The sequence below is a fragment of the Mobula birostris genome, chromosome 3, assembly GCF_030028105.1.
Source record: "Mobula birostris isolate sMobBir1 chromosome 3, sMobBir1.hap1, whole genome shotgun sequence".
In the NCBI taxonomy this organism is placed as follows: Eukaryota; Metazoa; Chordata; class Chondrichthyes; order Myliobatiformes; family Myliobatidae; genus Mobula; species Mobula birostris.
This window is the reverse complement of record NC_092372.1, coordinates 145,740,477-145,754,943: the sequence shown is the minus strand read 5'-3', so window position 1 is coordinate 145,754,943 and position 14,467 is coordinate 145,740,477. Positions and strand designations below refer to the sequence as shown.

At 43.5% G+C, this 14,467-nt stretch overlaps 2 protein-coding genes across 7 annotated transcripts in view; one reads left to right on the top strand and one right to left on the bottom strand.

Annotated features, from left to right (window-relative positions):
* LOC140195305 (uncharacterized) overlaps positions 1-14,467 on the bottom strand; it is a 224,580-nt gene that overhangs the window by 102,922 nt on the left and 107,191 nt on the right. For all 5 annotated transcript variants that reach the window (XR_011885416.1, XR_011885417.1, XM_072253406.1 and 2 more), the window contains exon 14: positions 12,672-12,740. Coding sequence is in view for 3 of the 5 variants with exons in the window: in XM_072253406.1 (XP_072109507.1) it covers positions 12,672-12,740 (69 nt within the window). In the remaining 2 variants the exon portion in view is untranslated. The remainder of the gene's footprint in view (positions 1-12,671; positions 12,741-14,467) is intronic.
* LOC140195306 (glycoprotein-N-acetylgalactosamine 3-beta-galactosyltransferase 1-like) overlaps positions 1-14,467 on the top strand; it is a 205,853-nt gene that overhangs the window by 162,464 nt on the left and 28,922 nt on the right. The window contains exon 5 of one of the 2 annotated variants that reach the window (XM_072253410.1): positions 13,434-13,766. The exons of the other annotated variant lie outside the window; for it this stretch is intronic. Within the exon in view, the coding sequence (XP_072109511.1) occupies positions 13,434-13,572 (139 nt within the window). The 3' untranslated portion in view covers positions 13,573-13,766. Of the gene's footprint in view, positions 1-13,433; positions 13,767-14,467 lie in introns of those variants that run through there. 2 annotated transcript variants of the gene reach the window in all.

The following is a 14,467-nucleotide window of genomic DNA, read 5'->3' as shown; positions in this document are numbered from 1 at the left end:
TGGGATATGAATCATCCAAACATGATTACTGGATAGGTCCAATCTTCTGGGGTCTACATTCCTTTCTCCATTGTTTTCCCAGACCAAGGCATCCACTCTTCACATTTTCCATATTATCCTCTCACATTCAGATGTAACTATTTAACCCTCCTTTATTCCAAATCTCCTTCTTAAATTATTCAGGTATATCTCATTTTGCCTTTAACTATCATCCCTTTTGTAATTTAATTATGAAAAGCCTACCTTTAAATCATCTTTCCTTATGCCCCATTCAGATGTAACTATTTAACCCTCCTTTATTCCAAATCTCCTTCTTAAATTATTCAAGTATATCTCATTTTGCCTTTAACTATCATCCCTTTTGTAATTTAATTATGAAAAACCTACCTTTAAATCATCTTTCCTTATGCCCCCCACCCCCACTTCCCTGCTTCAAAACAACAGTGGCTCTTGCTCTGGCTTGAGTAGAGCATTAGGATAATATTTTAGTGAAAGTGTGGAAACAAACAAAACAAATTGGAATTTTAGTTTCACAAACAAGAGAAAAACTGCAGACACCGGAAATCAAAGCAATACACACAAAAGGCTGGAGGAATTCAGCAGGCCAGAGAGCATCTATGGAAAATAGTAAACAGTCAATGTTTCGGGCTGACACCCTTCATCAGAACTCTTTCAGTTTCATGCTTTTGAAATTAAGTGAAGAACTTTTGTTAAAATTGATGATCACCATTATTTGATATTGCTTGGAGACAGTAAGCAGAAATGCTGATTCAGTACTCAGCAGCTCTGTGGGGCAGGATTTGCCAGCTCCATATATCTGCTTCCACTGCTCGTGAGGAGTATGCTGAGTGCAGGCTTCAAGATTCATGGAGGAAATGAACGGGTAACACAGGCTTCAGATGGCATACTGAGCTAGTGAAGAAGGCTCAGAAAGGAAATGGTGTGGTGTACCCACAGAGGGGAAGGACTGTAAGGCACATTGTCCTGCTGATCTTCTCCTCTGCTGTACCAGTACATCTCAGCTTGGCCTCAGAACATCATCCTATTCCTTGACTGGCTGAAGGGCTACCTAGTGAATTGCCCGAGATTAAGCACTCTTTATCTCCTGATATCCAATGGTGTGCAGTGGCACAGCACTGTTTTCTGAAATGCTCAGATCATTTTTCAGAATAGCTATTACTCAAGTTTTGGTATAGTCTTAGAAAGTCTCTGCCAGTACTTCAAAATTGTTTTCAACCCACCAGCAGTAAGTTACAATACTTTCAAGAAAAGCTCACAATATTTATGGACTGACATTCAGCAAACTGCTTTTAGGGGAAAACATTTGGCGAACAGAAATCCACCAGAATTCTATACAATCTTATTGGTGAGCACTAGAAGGTAATTTAAGTGGAAATCAGCCCCTTAACAAGTTTTGAGGCATGTGTTTTACAAAAATGCTTGTTTGTATTTATGAAAGCTAAAATGGCATTTCAGCTCAAGACATCAGCTTGATAAGACAGCATATAAAAACTTTCCCTTTTTTGAATGACCTCTTTTTTACCTCAAAAAAAAATCTTCTACAGAAATTACCAAAAGGAAGTGGGCAAATGCTACAGCATTAAAGAGAAAAGCAAAAAGGGAATTAGTCATTCTTTCAAAGAACTCACTTGAGGTGTTGCACTTTGGGAGACTGAGTAAGGGAAAGTACACAGTAAATGACTGGACCTGAAAGAGCATTGATGTACAGAGGGATCCAGGGTTACAAATCCATTACCTCCCAGCAAGAAGTGACACAAGGAGATATGGAATCTTTCAGAGAGGCTGCAGAAGAGGTTTATCAGGATGTTGGCTGGATTGGAGAGTGTTAGCTATAAGAAATGGTTGGGCAATCATGGAATTTTTTTTGCAGGAACATAGCAAATCACTGAGAGCATCCTGATAGAGTTATGTAAGATTATGAGAGGTATAGATTGGTTAGATGGACAGAGTATGGCTTCCCAGGATGGAAATAGTAAATACTATAGTTTTAAAAGTGAGAGGGGGAAGCTTAAAGAAGATTTATGAGGTAAATTGTTTTACACAGAGGATGCTAGGTGCAAGGAGAATTGGTAGAAGCTGACAGCAACATTAATAAATGTTTAGAAAGACAAATGAACAGGCAGGGAAGAGGGATATGAATCTTATGCAGGCAGATGGGATTAGTTTAGACTGCAAATCCATAGTCGGAGCAGTAATTGTGGGTCAAACGACCTTTGCGGCGTGGTCCAATTCTATGTAAAATCAATCTTCATTCCAGTTGAAACTGTCTCAAATTTGTTTCATTTTATCAAGGACTTAGTGGGAGGTTTGGGAGATGGCAGGAGTAAAGAACAAAAGAACCAGAGCCAACGTGAGATCGACCTGTAGTTATGATTGGGAACACACTAACTAAAGGTGATGAAACAAATTCAGTGGTAGTTTGCATAACAAAAAAAGAATGGACAAGTACTCAGAGACAAAATTTCAGGCGTATGAAGAATATTGTATTTTTCTTTGAGAGAACTAATGTAGGCTCCATAAACCAAATGGTTTCTTCCCACTGTACAATTCTGCTATTTCATGCATTCTCAAAGACTACCACAATTCCTCTCACTGCCATTTTTGAACCATCAGCCTCTACATCCAACTCCCAATCACTAAATATATATCTCTCCACAAAAGAAGTAGCCTAATATTTCCTCTGGTGGACACCACACTAATTCTGTCAACTTGTTTATCACATCCTCAAAAAATTAAATTCCTGTGGCATGACCTGCCCCTCAGCTTCTTCAAATACTTGTAAATCCTGTCTCTAAGAACCTTCTCCAGTAATTTGCCCATCACTGAAGTAAGACTCTCTGGTCCATAATTCCCAGAGTTGTCCCTACACCCATTCTTGAACAAAGGAACATTTGCCACCCTCTAATCATCTGGTGACCAGCGGCCAGTGAGGATGCAAAGATCATCAGATCAGATGCAGCAAAATCTTCCCCCACTTCCTGTAGTAACCTGAGGTTTATTCCATCCAGTCCTGGGAACTTATTATTCTAATGCTTTTCAAAAGTTTCAGCCCATTTGCTTTCTTAATGCCCAGTTTATCAGCCTGTTTTATGCTGTCTTCACAAACGTTAAGGTCCCTCGCACTAAGTATTCACTATACTGAAGCAAGGTATTCATTAAGGACCTTCCCTACCTCTTCCGAATCTAGGCACATGTTTCTTCTTCTATCCCTCATCAATACTACCCTCACTGTAGTCATCCTCATGTTCTTCATATGCATGTAGAACGCCCTGGGCTTTTCCTTAATCCTGCTTGAGAAGGCCTTCTCATTCCCCCTTCTAGCTCTCCTAAGTCCATGCTTAAGATCCTTCCAGGCTACCTAGAAACCCTCCAGAGCCCTGTCTGATCCTTATGTCCTAACCATAAGTAAGCTTCCTTCCTTCTTCCTCTTGTCTAGATGTTCCACATCTCATCAATCGTGGTTCCTTCACACTACCATCCTTTCCCTGCCTCATTGGGACAACCCTATCTAGAACCTCATGCACATGAGCCCTAAACAAACTTCACATTTCTGTTGTGCATATTCCTGAGTACATCCAATCCCACATTCCTGCCTAGATGCATCATAACTCGCCCTCTCTGTAAATAAGTACTTTTCCAAGCCATCTGCTCCCTTCCTTTTCTAAGGCTATGGTAAATGTCAGGGAGTTGTGGTCACTGTCTCCAAAATGCTCTCCCATTAAGAGATCTGACACTTGACCTGGTTCATTGCTTAGCACCTGATACAGTACAGATCCTCCTTTAGTCCGCCTGTCTACATAGAAAAACTACAGCACCATACAGGCCATTCAGCCCACAATGCTGTTCCGAACATCTACTTACTTTAAAAATTACCTATGTTTACCCATAGCCTTCTATTTTTCTATGCTCCAGATACCTATCCAGGAGTCTCTTAAAAGATCCTATTGTATCCACCTCCACCACCATTGCCGGCAGCCCGTTCCATGCACTCACCACTCTGCGTAAAAAACTTACCCTGACATCTCCTCTGTACCTACTTCCAAGCACCTTAAAAATGTGCCCCCTCATGATAGCCATTTCATCCCTGGGAAAAACCCTCTGACTATCCACATGATCAATGCCTCTCATCATCTTATACACCTCTATCAGGTCACCTCTCAACCTCTGTTGCTCCAAGGAGAAAACGCCAAGTTCACTCAACCTATTCTCAGAAGGCATGCTCCCCAAACCAGCAACATCCTTGTAAATCTCCTCTGCACCCTTTCTATAGTTTGTACATCTTTCCTGTAGTGAGGTGACCAGAACTGAGCACAGTACTCCCAAGTGGGGTCTGACCAGGGTCATATATAGATGTAACATTACCTCTCGGCTCCAAAACTCAATCCCACGATTGATGAAGGCCAATATACTGTATGCCTTCTTAGCCACAGAGTCACCCTGCGCAGCAGCTTTGAGTGTTCTATGAACTCGGACCCCAAGATCCCTCTGATCCTCCACACTGCCAAGAGTCTTACCATTAATACTTTATTCTGCCATCATATTTGACCTACCAAAATGAACCACCTCGCACTTGTCTGAGTTGAACTCCATCTGCCAATTCTCAGCCCAGTTTTGCATCCTATCGATGTCCCGCTGTAGCCTCTTGACAACCCTCCACACTATCCACAACACCCCCAACCTTTGTGTCATCAGCAAACTTACTAACTCATCCCTCCACTTCCTCATCCAGGTCGTTTATGAAAATCACAGAGAAAGGATCCCAGAACAGACCCCTGAGACACACCACTGGTCACTGACCTCCGTGCAGAATATGACCTGTCTACAACCACTCTTTGTCTTCTGTGGGCAAGCCAATTCTGGATCCACAAAGCAAGGTCCCCTTGGATCGCGTGCCTCATTACTTTCTCAGTAAGCCTTGCATGGGTACCTTATCAAACGCCTTGCTGAAATCCATATACACTACATCTACTACTCTACCTTCATCAATGTGTTTAGTCACATCCTCAAAAGTTCAATCAGGCTTGTAAGTCACGATCTGCCTTTGACAAAGTCATGCTGACTATTCCTAATCATATTATTCCTCTCCAAATGTTCATAAATCCTGCCTCTCAGGATCTTCTCCATCAACTTACCAACCACTGAAGTAAGACTCACTGGTCTATAATTTCCTGGGTATCTCTACTACCTTTCTTGAATAACGAAACAACATCGGCAACTCTCCAATCCTTTGGAACCTCTCCCATCCCATTGGTGATGCAAAGAACATTGCCAGAGGCTCAGCAATCTCCTCCCTCGCTTCCCACAGTAGCCTGGGGTACATCTCATCTGGTCCCGGTGACCTATCCAACTTGATACTTTCCAAAACCTCCAGCACATCTTCTTTCTTAATATCTACATGCTCAACTTTTTCAGTCCACTGTAAGTCATCCCTACAATCACCAAGATCCTTTTCCGTAGTGAATACTGAAGCAAAGTACTCATTAAGTACCTCTGCTATTTCCTCCGGTTCCATACACACTTTTCCACTGTCACACTTGATTAGTCCTATTCTCTCATATCTTATCCTGTTGCTCTTCACATACTTGGGATTTTCTTTAATCCTGCTCGCCAAGGCTTTCTCAAAGCCCCTTCTGGTTCTCCTAATTTCATTCTTAAGTTCCTTCCTGCTAGCTTTATAATCTTCTAGATCTCTATCATTTCCTAGTTTTTTGAACCTTTCATAAGCTTTTCTTTTCTTCTTGACTAGATTTTCACCAAACTTTGTTCACCACGGTTCCTGTACCCTACCATCCTTTCCCTGTTTCATTGAATGTACCTGTGCAGAACGCCACACAAATATCCCCTGAACATTTGCCACATTCCTGCCGTACATTTCTCTGAGAACATCAAGTTCCCAATTTATGCTTCCAAGTTCCTGCCTAATAGCTTTATATTTCCGCTTACCCTGTACTCCAATTAAACATTTTCCTAACTTGTCTGATCCTATCCCTCTCCAATGCTATGGTAAAGGAGAAAGAATTGTAATCACTATCTCCAATATGCTTTCCCACTGAGAGACCTGACCAGGTTCATTTCCCAATACCAGATCAAGAACAGCCTCTCCTCTTGTAGGCTTATCTACATATTGTGTCAAGGAACCTTCCTGAACACACCTAACAAACTCCACCCCATCTAAACCCCTCACTCTAGGGAGATGCCTAGAGAATCTCCCAGAAATCTCCTAGAAAATTAAAATCTTCCACCACAACAACCATGTTGTTATTACACCTTTCCAGAATCTGTCTCCCTATCTGCTCCTTGATGTCCCTGTTACTATTGGGTGGTCTATAAAAAACACCCAGTAGAGTTATTGACCCCTTCCTGTTTCTAACTTCCACCTACAGAGACCCAGTAGACAATCACTCCATGACTTCCTCCTTTTCTGCAGCCATGACACTATCTCTGATCAACAGTGCTAAGCCCCCACCTCTTTTTCCTCTTTCTCTGTCCTTTCTGAAACATCCAAAGCCTGGCACTCGAAGTAACCATTCCTGCCCCTGAGCCATCCAAGTTTCCGTAATGGCCACAACATCATAGCTCCATATTGTGTCAGGAATCCTTCCTGGACACACCTAACAAATTCCGCCCCATCTAAACCTTTTACACTAAGGAGGTGCCAATCAATGTCAGGGAAGTTGAAGTCACCAATGATAACAGCCCTGCTATTTTTGCACCTTTCCAAAATCTGCCTCCTGATTTGTTCCTCAGTGTCTCTGTTGCTATTGGGTGATCTATAGAATACTCCCAATAGAGTGATTGCTCAATTCCTGTTTCTGACTTCCACTCACACTGACTCAGTGGACAATCCCTCCACAACATCTGAACTGTCTGCTTCTGTGATACCATCCCTGATTAGCAATGCTACTCCCTCACCTCTTTCACCTCCCTCCCTGTCTCTTGAAATACCTAAAGCACAGAGCCATTCCTGCTCGTTTCAAGACCTTGGCCCAGTACATTCTTGTGCAAGTGAATCCTCAATTTCTTCACTTACAGACCCCAGTCAGTTTGGATTTGCAACAATATCTCCTCCACCAGCACAGGTGTGCCACAAGGCTGTGAGCTTAGCCTCCTGCTCTACTCACCTTACGCTTACTGTATGTCTGTGAGGATAAACACAGCTCCAATGCTATATTTAAATTTGCTGACAGCATCAATGTCAGCCAAATCAGAAGTGGTGACGAATCAGCATATACAGTAAGAGGGAGATTGAAAATTTGGCTGAGTAGTGCTACAATAACAACCTCTTACTCAATGTCAGCAAGACTAAGGAGCTGATTACTGACCTCAGGAAGAGGAAACCAGAGGCCCATGAGCCAGTCCCCGCCAGGGGATCAGAGGTGGTTAGAATCAGCAAGTTTGAATTCCTCAGTATTATCATTTCAGAGGCCCAGCATGCAAGTGCAATTACACTGTGTACATACATCTATTGATGCTTCTGGACACATCTTCGGTGATGTTCCTGGAATCATCGAGTGTTTCGGGTCGTTCAACATCATACAACCTCCTCCAGGTGACCCAGCGGGGGCTGATCAGACCCCAGCTTGTGTCCAGATGGCTAGCTACTTATGACTCCATGGCTCTCCTCTTTTGAGCCACAGCCATCTTGAGGCCCTCTCTGCCGCATCGGTGGTACTGCGGATGGCTCTCCTCTTCCTCTCTCCCTCGATGCCCAAAATGCTGAAGGCTCTAACTAAAGAACGGGCTGCGAATCCCCTACAACCAAGCTCCACTGGGAGACACCTCGCTCTCCATCCAGCCTGCTGACAGTTGCTGACCAGTCCTGCGTACTTGGAGGGCTTCCTTTCAAAGGCATCTTCCAAGCTATCTTTCCATGGGACTGTCAGCTCCAGCAGCACCACTTGCTTAGTAGACTCAGACACTAGGATAATGTCTGGTCGCAGGGTGGTGGCTGCGATATGGTTGGGGAACTTCAGTTGCCCTTCGAGGTCCACCGACAGCTGCCAGTCCCTTGCAGAGGTCAGAATGCCTGCAGATGTTCTTTTGGCAGGTATTGGCTGCTCCCCAGCTCTGACAAAGACAATGGTCTGCTTGGAGGGTCGGGACCGCTTCGCCCACTCAACTCCTGCGCTGACGGCTTCAGCGATGGTCTTCAGGACCTGATCATGCCTCCACCTGCACCGTCCCTCACCAAGTGCCCTTGCGCAGCCGCTGAGGATGTGCTCCAGGGTTCCTCGCTTGGAGCACAGTGGGCACGCAGATGACTCTGCCTTGCCCCATGTGTGCAGGTTTGATGGGCTTGGAAGCACATCGTACACTGCCTGGATGAGAAATTGGATGCGGTGTGGTTCGGCTTTCCAAAGATCAGCCCAGGTCACTTTCCTCTCAACCGCATTCTCCCATCTTGTCCAAGCTCCCTGTTGCTTCATTCCCACCGCCTTGCAGGTTCTCATCTCCTCCACTAACTGCTCTCACCTCCTCCTGAACTAGACGACGCCTTTCCTTCCCTCTGGTGTCCATTTGGGGAGTTGGAAAGGATCCTAGCCCAGCTCGGCCTCGTGTGACCACTCCCACCAGCCTCCTGTGACACAGCTCGCCTCTGCCTCCTGAACAGCTTCCTCTGCCCTCCACTTCCTGCCAGTCCTCACTTAGATCCCTGCAGTAGCCACCTTCGGGTCACTTGAGTCCCTATACTGTAACACTTCTCTGGCTCTTGTTACCTTGAATTCTTCCTCCAAGGATTTGAAGGGCAGTTGCAGTTTGTTGTGGTGTCCATAGAGTGCGATGCTGCTCAGGCTCTTTGGCAGCCCCAGCCATCTCCTGAGGTGGTTGCTAACCCTCCTCTCTAAGGTTTCGACTGTCGAGATCGGAACTGCATAGACGAGGAGGGGCCACAGGATTCTGGGAAGAATGCCATGCTGATACACCCAGGCTTTAAACTTCCCAGGTAGGCCAGATTTGTCCACAGATTTCAGCCAGTCATCCAACTCGGTGCAGGTTGCCTGAATGGATGTTGTGTCCCTTAAAGATCTGTCAAAAACTAAAGAAAGCATGACAACAGCTTTAATTCCTTAGAAGTTTTTGAAGATTCAGCACAACATCTAAAACTTTGACAAACTTCTATAGATGCACGATGGAGAGTACATTGATTGTTTGCATCATGGCCTGGTATGGAAACACCAATGCCCTTGAATGGAAAATGCTACAAAAAGTAGTGGATACAGCCCAGTCTATCACAGGTGATAGTTGTACCATTGAGTACAAATACACAGAGCACTGTCACAGGAAAGCAGAATCCATCATCGAGGACCCCCACCACCCAGGTCATACACTCTTCTTACTGCTGCCATCAGGAAGAAGGGAGAGGAGCCTCAGGACTCACACCACCAGGTTCAGAAACAGTTATTACCCCCTCAACCATCAGGTTCTTGAAACAGAGGGATAACTTCACTCGCCCCATCACTGACTGTTCCCATAACCTATGGACTCACTTTCAAGAACTCTTCATTTCATGTTCTTGATATTTATTGCTTGTTTATTATTAGTAGTTTTTCTTTTGTATTTGCAGTTTGTTTCTTTTGCACACTGGTTGTTTGTCCGTACAGCTGGGTGTGGTCTCTCATTGATTCTATTACATTTCTTGGATTGACTGAGTATACTTGCAAGAAAACAAATCAGAGTTGTATGATAAATTTACTTTGAACATTGACCCATGCTCTAATATCTTCATCCTTGTTTGTGATACTTATCGCATTAAAATAGACATACTTCAAACCATCCCACTGACTTCAGTTTTGTCCTATCAATGGCCTATCCTTCCTCACAGTCTCACTACACACTGCATCTACCTATATACGCACTGCCCCATCCTCTGATCTATCACTCTGGTTCCCGTGCCCCTGCCAAATTAGTTCAAACCCTCCCCAACAGCTCTAGAAAATCTACCCACAAAGAAATTAATCCCCCTGAAGTTCAGGTGTAACCCACCCTTTGTGTACAGGTCATACTTCCCCAGAAGAGGTCCCAAGTATGAAAATCAGCCCCTGCACCACACCAGTTCCACAACCACACATTCAACTGCCAAATTGCTAACTGCTACATGACAGGGATTACTAACCTTGAGGTCCTGCCTTTCAGCTTCCTACCCAGCTCCCTATATTTTATCTTCAGAACCACGAGGATGCTGAATGAGCATCAATCCCATGGTATTACAGGAAAGATTCTAGCCTGGATAAAGCAGTGGCTGATTGGCAGGAGGCAAGGAGTGGGAATAAAGGGAGTCTTTTCTGATTGGCTGACAGTGACTAGTGGTGCTCCACAGGGGTCCGTGTTGGGACCAAAACTTTTTACATTACATGTCAATGATTTGGATGATGGAATAGACGGCTTTGTTGCAAAGTTTGCAGATGATATGAAGATAGATGGAAGGACAGCTAGTTTTGAGGAAGTAGAGAGGCTACAGAAGGATTTAGACAGATTAGGAGAATGGGCAAAGAAATGGCAGTTGGAATAGAGTGCCAGGAGGTGTATGGTCATGTACTTTGGTCGAAGAAATGAAAGGGTTAACTATTTTCTAAATGGAGAGAAAATACAAAATATTGAGGCACAAAGAGACTTGAGAGACATTGTGCAGGATTCCCCAAAAGTTAATTTGCAGGTTGAGTCTGTGATGAGGAAGGCAAATGCAATATTAGCACTCATTTCAAGAGGACTAGAATATAAAAGCAAGGATGTAATGTTGAGATTTTATAAGGCATTGGTGAGGCCTCACTTGAGTACTGTGAGCAGTTTTGGGCCCCTCATCTTAGAAAGGATGTGCTGAGAGCGGAGAGGGTTCAAAGGAGGTTCATGAAAATGATTCCAGCATTGAATAGCTTGTCATATGAAGAGGGTTTGATGGCTCTGGGCCTGTATTCACTAGAATTCAGAAAAGTGAGGGGTGACCTCATTGAAACCTATTGAATGGTGAAAGGCCTTGATAGAGTGGAAGTGGAGAGGATGTTTCCTGTGGTGGGAGAATCTAAGACCCCAGAGGACACAGCTTCAGAAAACAGAGATGGGGAGGAATTTCTTTAGCCAGAGAGTGGTAAATCTGTGGAATTCTTTGCCACAGGTGGCTGTGGAGACCAAGTCTTTACCTGTATTTAAGGCAGAGGTTGATAGATTCTTGATTGATCAGGGCATGAAGGGAAATGACAAAAGGCAGGAGATTGGAGCTGAGAGGAAAATTGGATCAGCCATGATAAAATGGTAGATCAGACTTAATGGGCCAAATGGCCTAATTCTGCTTTCTATATCTTGTGGTCATCTGTTTTCCTCCCTGTGTCATTGGTACCAAAATATAACAATGCTTCTGGCCACTCTCCCTCCCCCTTTAGAATGCTCTGGATCTGACCTGAGATATCCCTGGTGCCCGGCAGACAAATTACCAAATGGGGTCTCTCTCACATCCGCAGAATCTTCTGTCTTCTCCCCTGACTATTGAATCTCCTATCACCAATGCATGCCTCTTCTTCCCCTTCCCTCCGGAGGCACAGAGACAAGCTCAGTGTGTTCCCCCAGATAGTATCCCAAGCGTTATGCCTGTGTAGTCTGCACTGTTTTCCTATTCCCTTACCCTCACCTGACAGTCACACCCAGCTACCTGCCTTTTGCAATGTAAGGTGATATCCTCTTACCCATCACCTCCTCATTGTCCTATATGAGCTATACGTCATCCAGCTGCAGCTTTAGTTCCCTAACACAGTCTGTAACGAGCTGCGGCTGGATTAACTTCACACAGTACAGTCGTCAGGGAGACTGGAGAGCCTCCAGAAGTCCCACATCTGGCACGAAGAACATACTACAGACCCTGGAACCATTCTTGCCACTCTACCTGGGACTAATAGACAAAGAAAGTTTAAAAAAAAATACCAGAAACTTACCTTAGTCTTCACCTCTTCTTGCTGACACTTCTTGAACCAAATCCCCAGCTCTCCACTCTAACCCTGTCCACTCATACAACGGCCACACCATTTAAACCTCACTTCTTTTTAAGTTGTTTGCCAAGTGCCTAAGAAATTGCAATACCTCAAGCCCGCTGAAACCTTCTGAAAGGCTGTGTTCAATTTTTAAAGCTCATGCTCACTCCTCCATACAAGCATCTGCACTTGGCATTTGATGCCATTTTAATTCTCAGCTTAAAGTCAGTAAAATATCTGACAAACCGTTTCAGAAATTTCTAATGGACATTCCCTAATTGTTTCGTCTTCGAATGCAGCAATGGCAGTGTATCAACTAAATATCACATCTTTATGTGTGGATAATGTTTTGTAACTTGTTTGCAAAGAGACATTACAGCAGACAAGATAAAATGGATAATGTTTGTAACTTACTTACAATGAAACATTACAACAGACAAGCTAAAATGCACAAAAAAGACACTTTCCAATTATGGGTTAATAATCACCAACAGGATATCTGCTCGGTTCCATCTTTCTACAGTTGGAAACACTGTAATCATATAGACAAAGACTGGCTGGAATTAATTAACTGAAGCTTTACTGCTCAACTTTCAGGTCAGAGAGGTTCACAGCACATCAGTCTTGCATTTTGGCCATCAACCAGAAGGGAATGCTTTAAGATGTTCTTTTGAGCTGTAAGTAATTCCTGACCTTTGGTCCTGGAGCACCTTGTCCCGGCAGTCCTTTTTCACCCTTTGCACCAGGATCTCCTCTATTACCCTATCAAGTGTGGAAAAGATAAACAGAATGTAAAGCTTCATGTTACCATTTGCCATTTTGAGAAACAAATTAGACAGTCAAGTAGACCACAGAACCACAAGGCATAGGAGCAGATTTAGGACACTTGGCCCATTGAGTATGCTCTGACATTCCATCATGTCTGATTAAATAGCCATCTCAACCCCATTTTCCTGCCTTCTCCCCAAAGCCTTTGACTCTTTATCCTAGCCTAATTATGGGGGCAATTTACAATGACCAATTAACCTAGCAAGCGGTATTTCTTGGACTGTGGGAGAAGACTGGAGTACCCGGAAGAAACCCACATGGTTACAGGGTGAACATACAGGCAGCGGCGGGAATTGAACGCAGGTCAGCTGTACTGTAATTCGTTGTGCTAAACACAAAGCTACCACGCCGCCCCAGTAACGTCAGCCATTATTTCTGATCTATATTTACATCTGCATTTAGTGGATTAATTCAATAATTGCTTCAGTGAAATAAGTCAAACCACAGAATAAAATCTTAAAACTTTTCCAGGCTTTGTTCATTTACTACATGAGGTCGATCATCCCATGATGTCCAGTTTTCCACATTTAACTCTGACCAGCCAGGTAATAACTGAGTTTGCTTTGATATTTAAAACACATTTTCTGCATCAGAAAGGTTATTTGTTGTAATTACAATGTCTTACAGTGTTCAAGAGCCAAACACAACAGAGAGACTGATGGTTCAGAACCTAACATCACGAACATGCAGTGATTCAATGCCTTTCAACGAGGACTGTTACAGCACAGCCTTTGAGAACATGGGGAACAGTGTTGGCAAGTACTAAACTTCTGTTCCAAAACTGCAGATCAATTTACTCCAGAAGGTTCTGTATCTGTCACTTCGCTCTGTCAGTGGACTCTGCACATACTCAACTGAATGCAGAATGAGTGAGCTAGAACCATACTCAAATTTCAAAGAGTAGCCCTCCATAATTTTAAAGAAATTGACTTATTTTAAATGAAATGTGCCTGGTTATTGTTAAATAACTGTTGTTGTGACACAGAAGGCAATGAATTTCTGGATGTTACTTTCAATTGGTGTTTATTATGAAGAAGCACAGAGTAGTTTTCATTATAGGCAGCTTGGACTGAATTTGAAATAGGAAGACATACGTTTTGAGTCTTGGTGACAGATTAAAAGTGACAGCCTTTCAAGGAGTTGGCATTGATCCACTGACTCCTGCATTTAGGATTAACTGTGGGGCCTCACCATTTTCTTTGGCATCCTTGTATTCACCAGTAAAATCACGGCTCAAACACAGCGGCACTGGAGGTGCCTGAGATCTCAGTAGAAGCATCTAGCAATAGCAACGTAACCCCTTAGCTACTTCCCACCTGTTTCTTTGAAAGGCTTTGTTACAACAATTGAGGTAAGAGATCACTTTTGTTAACTGGAGATTTTTTTAAAGGACTAGAACATTGATGTCTTGGTTCAGCATGTACTCCAGCTGCGTGAAATTCAAATTCAAATTAGAAACTCGACAAGCAGTCAAAGCGAGACCAGACACATCTTAACCAGCAGGAATCCCAGAACTGAGTCTCACGTTTGCAATGCCCCATTAAAGTCTGGTGTTGAAATAGATGCTGTCATCAAACTTATTCAACCTAGCTGGTCAAGAACACCAGAAATAATAAATTAGACCAATGGTGGGTTATAGAAATGCTGACTGGAAAAAAAAA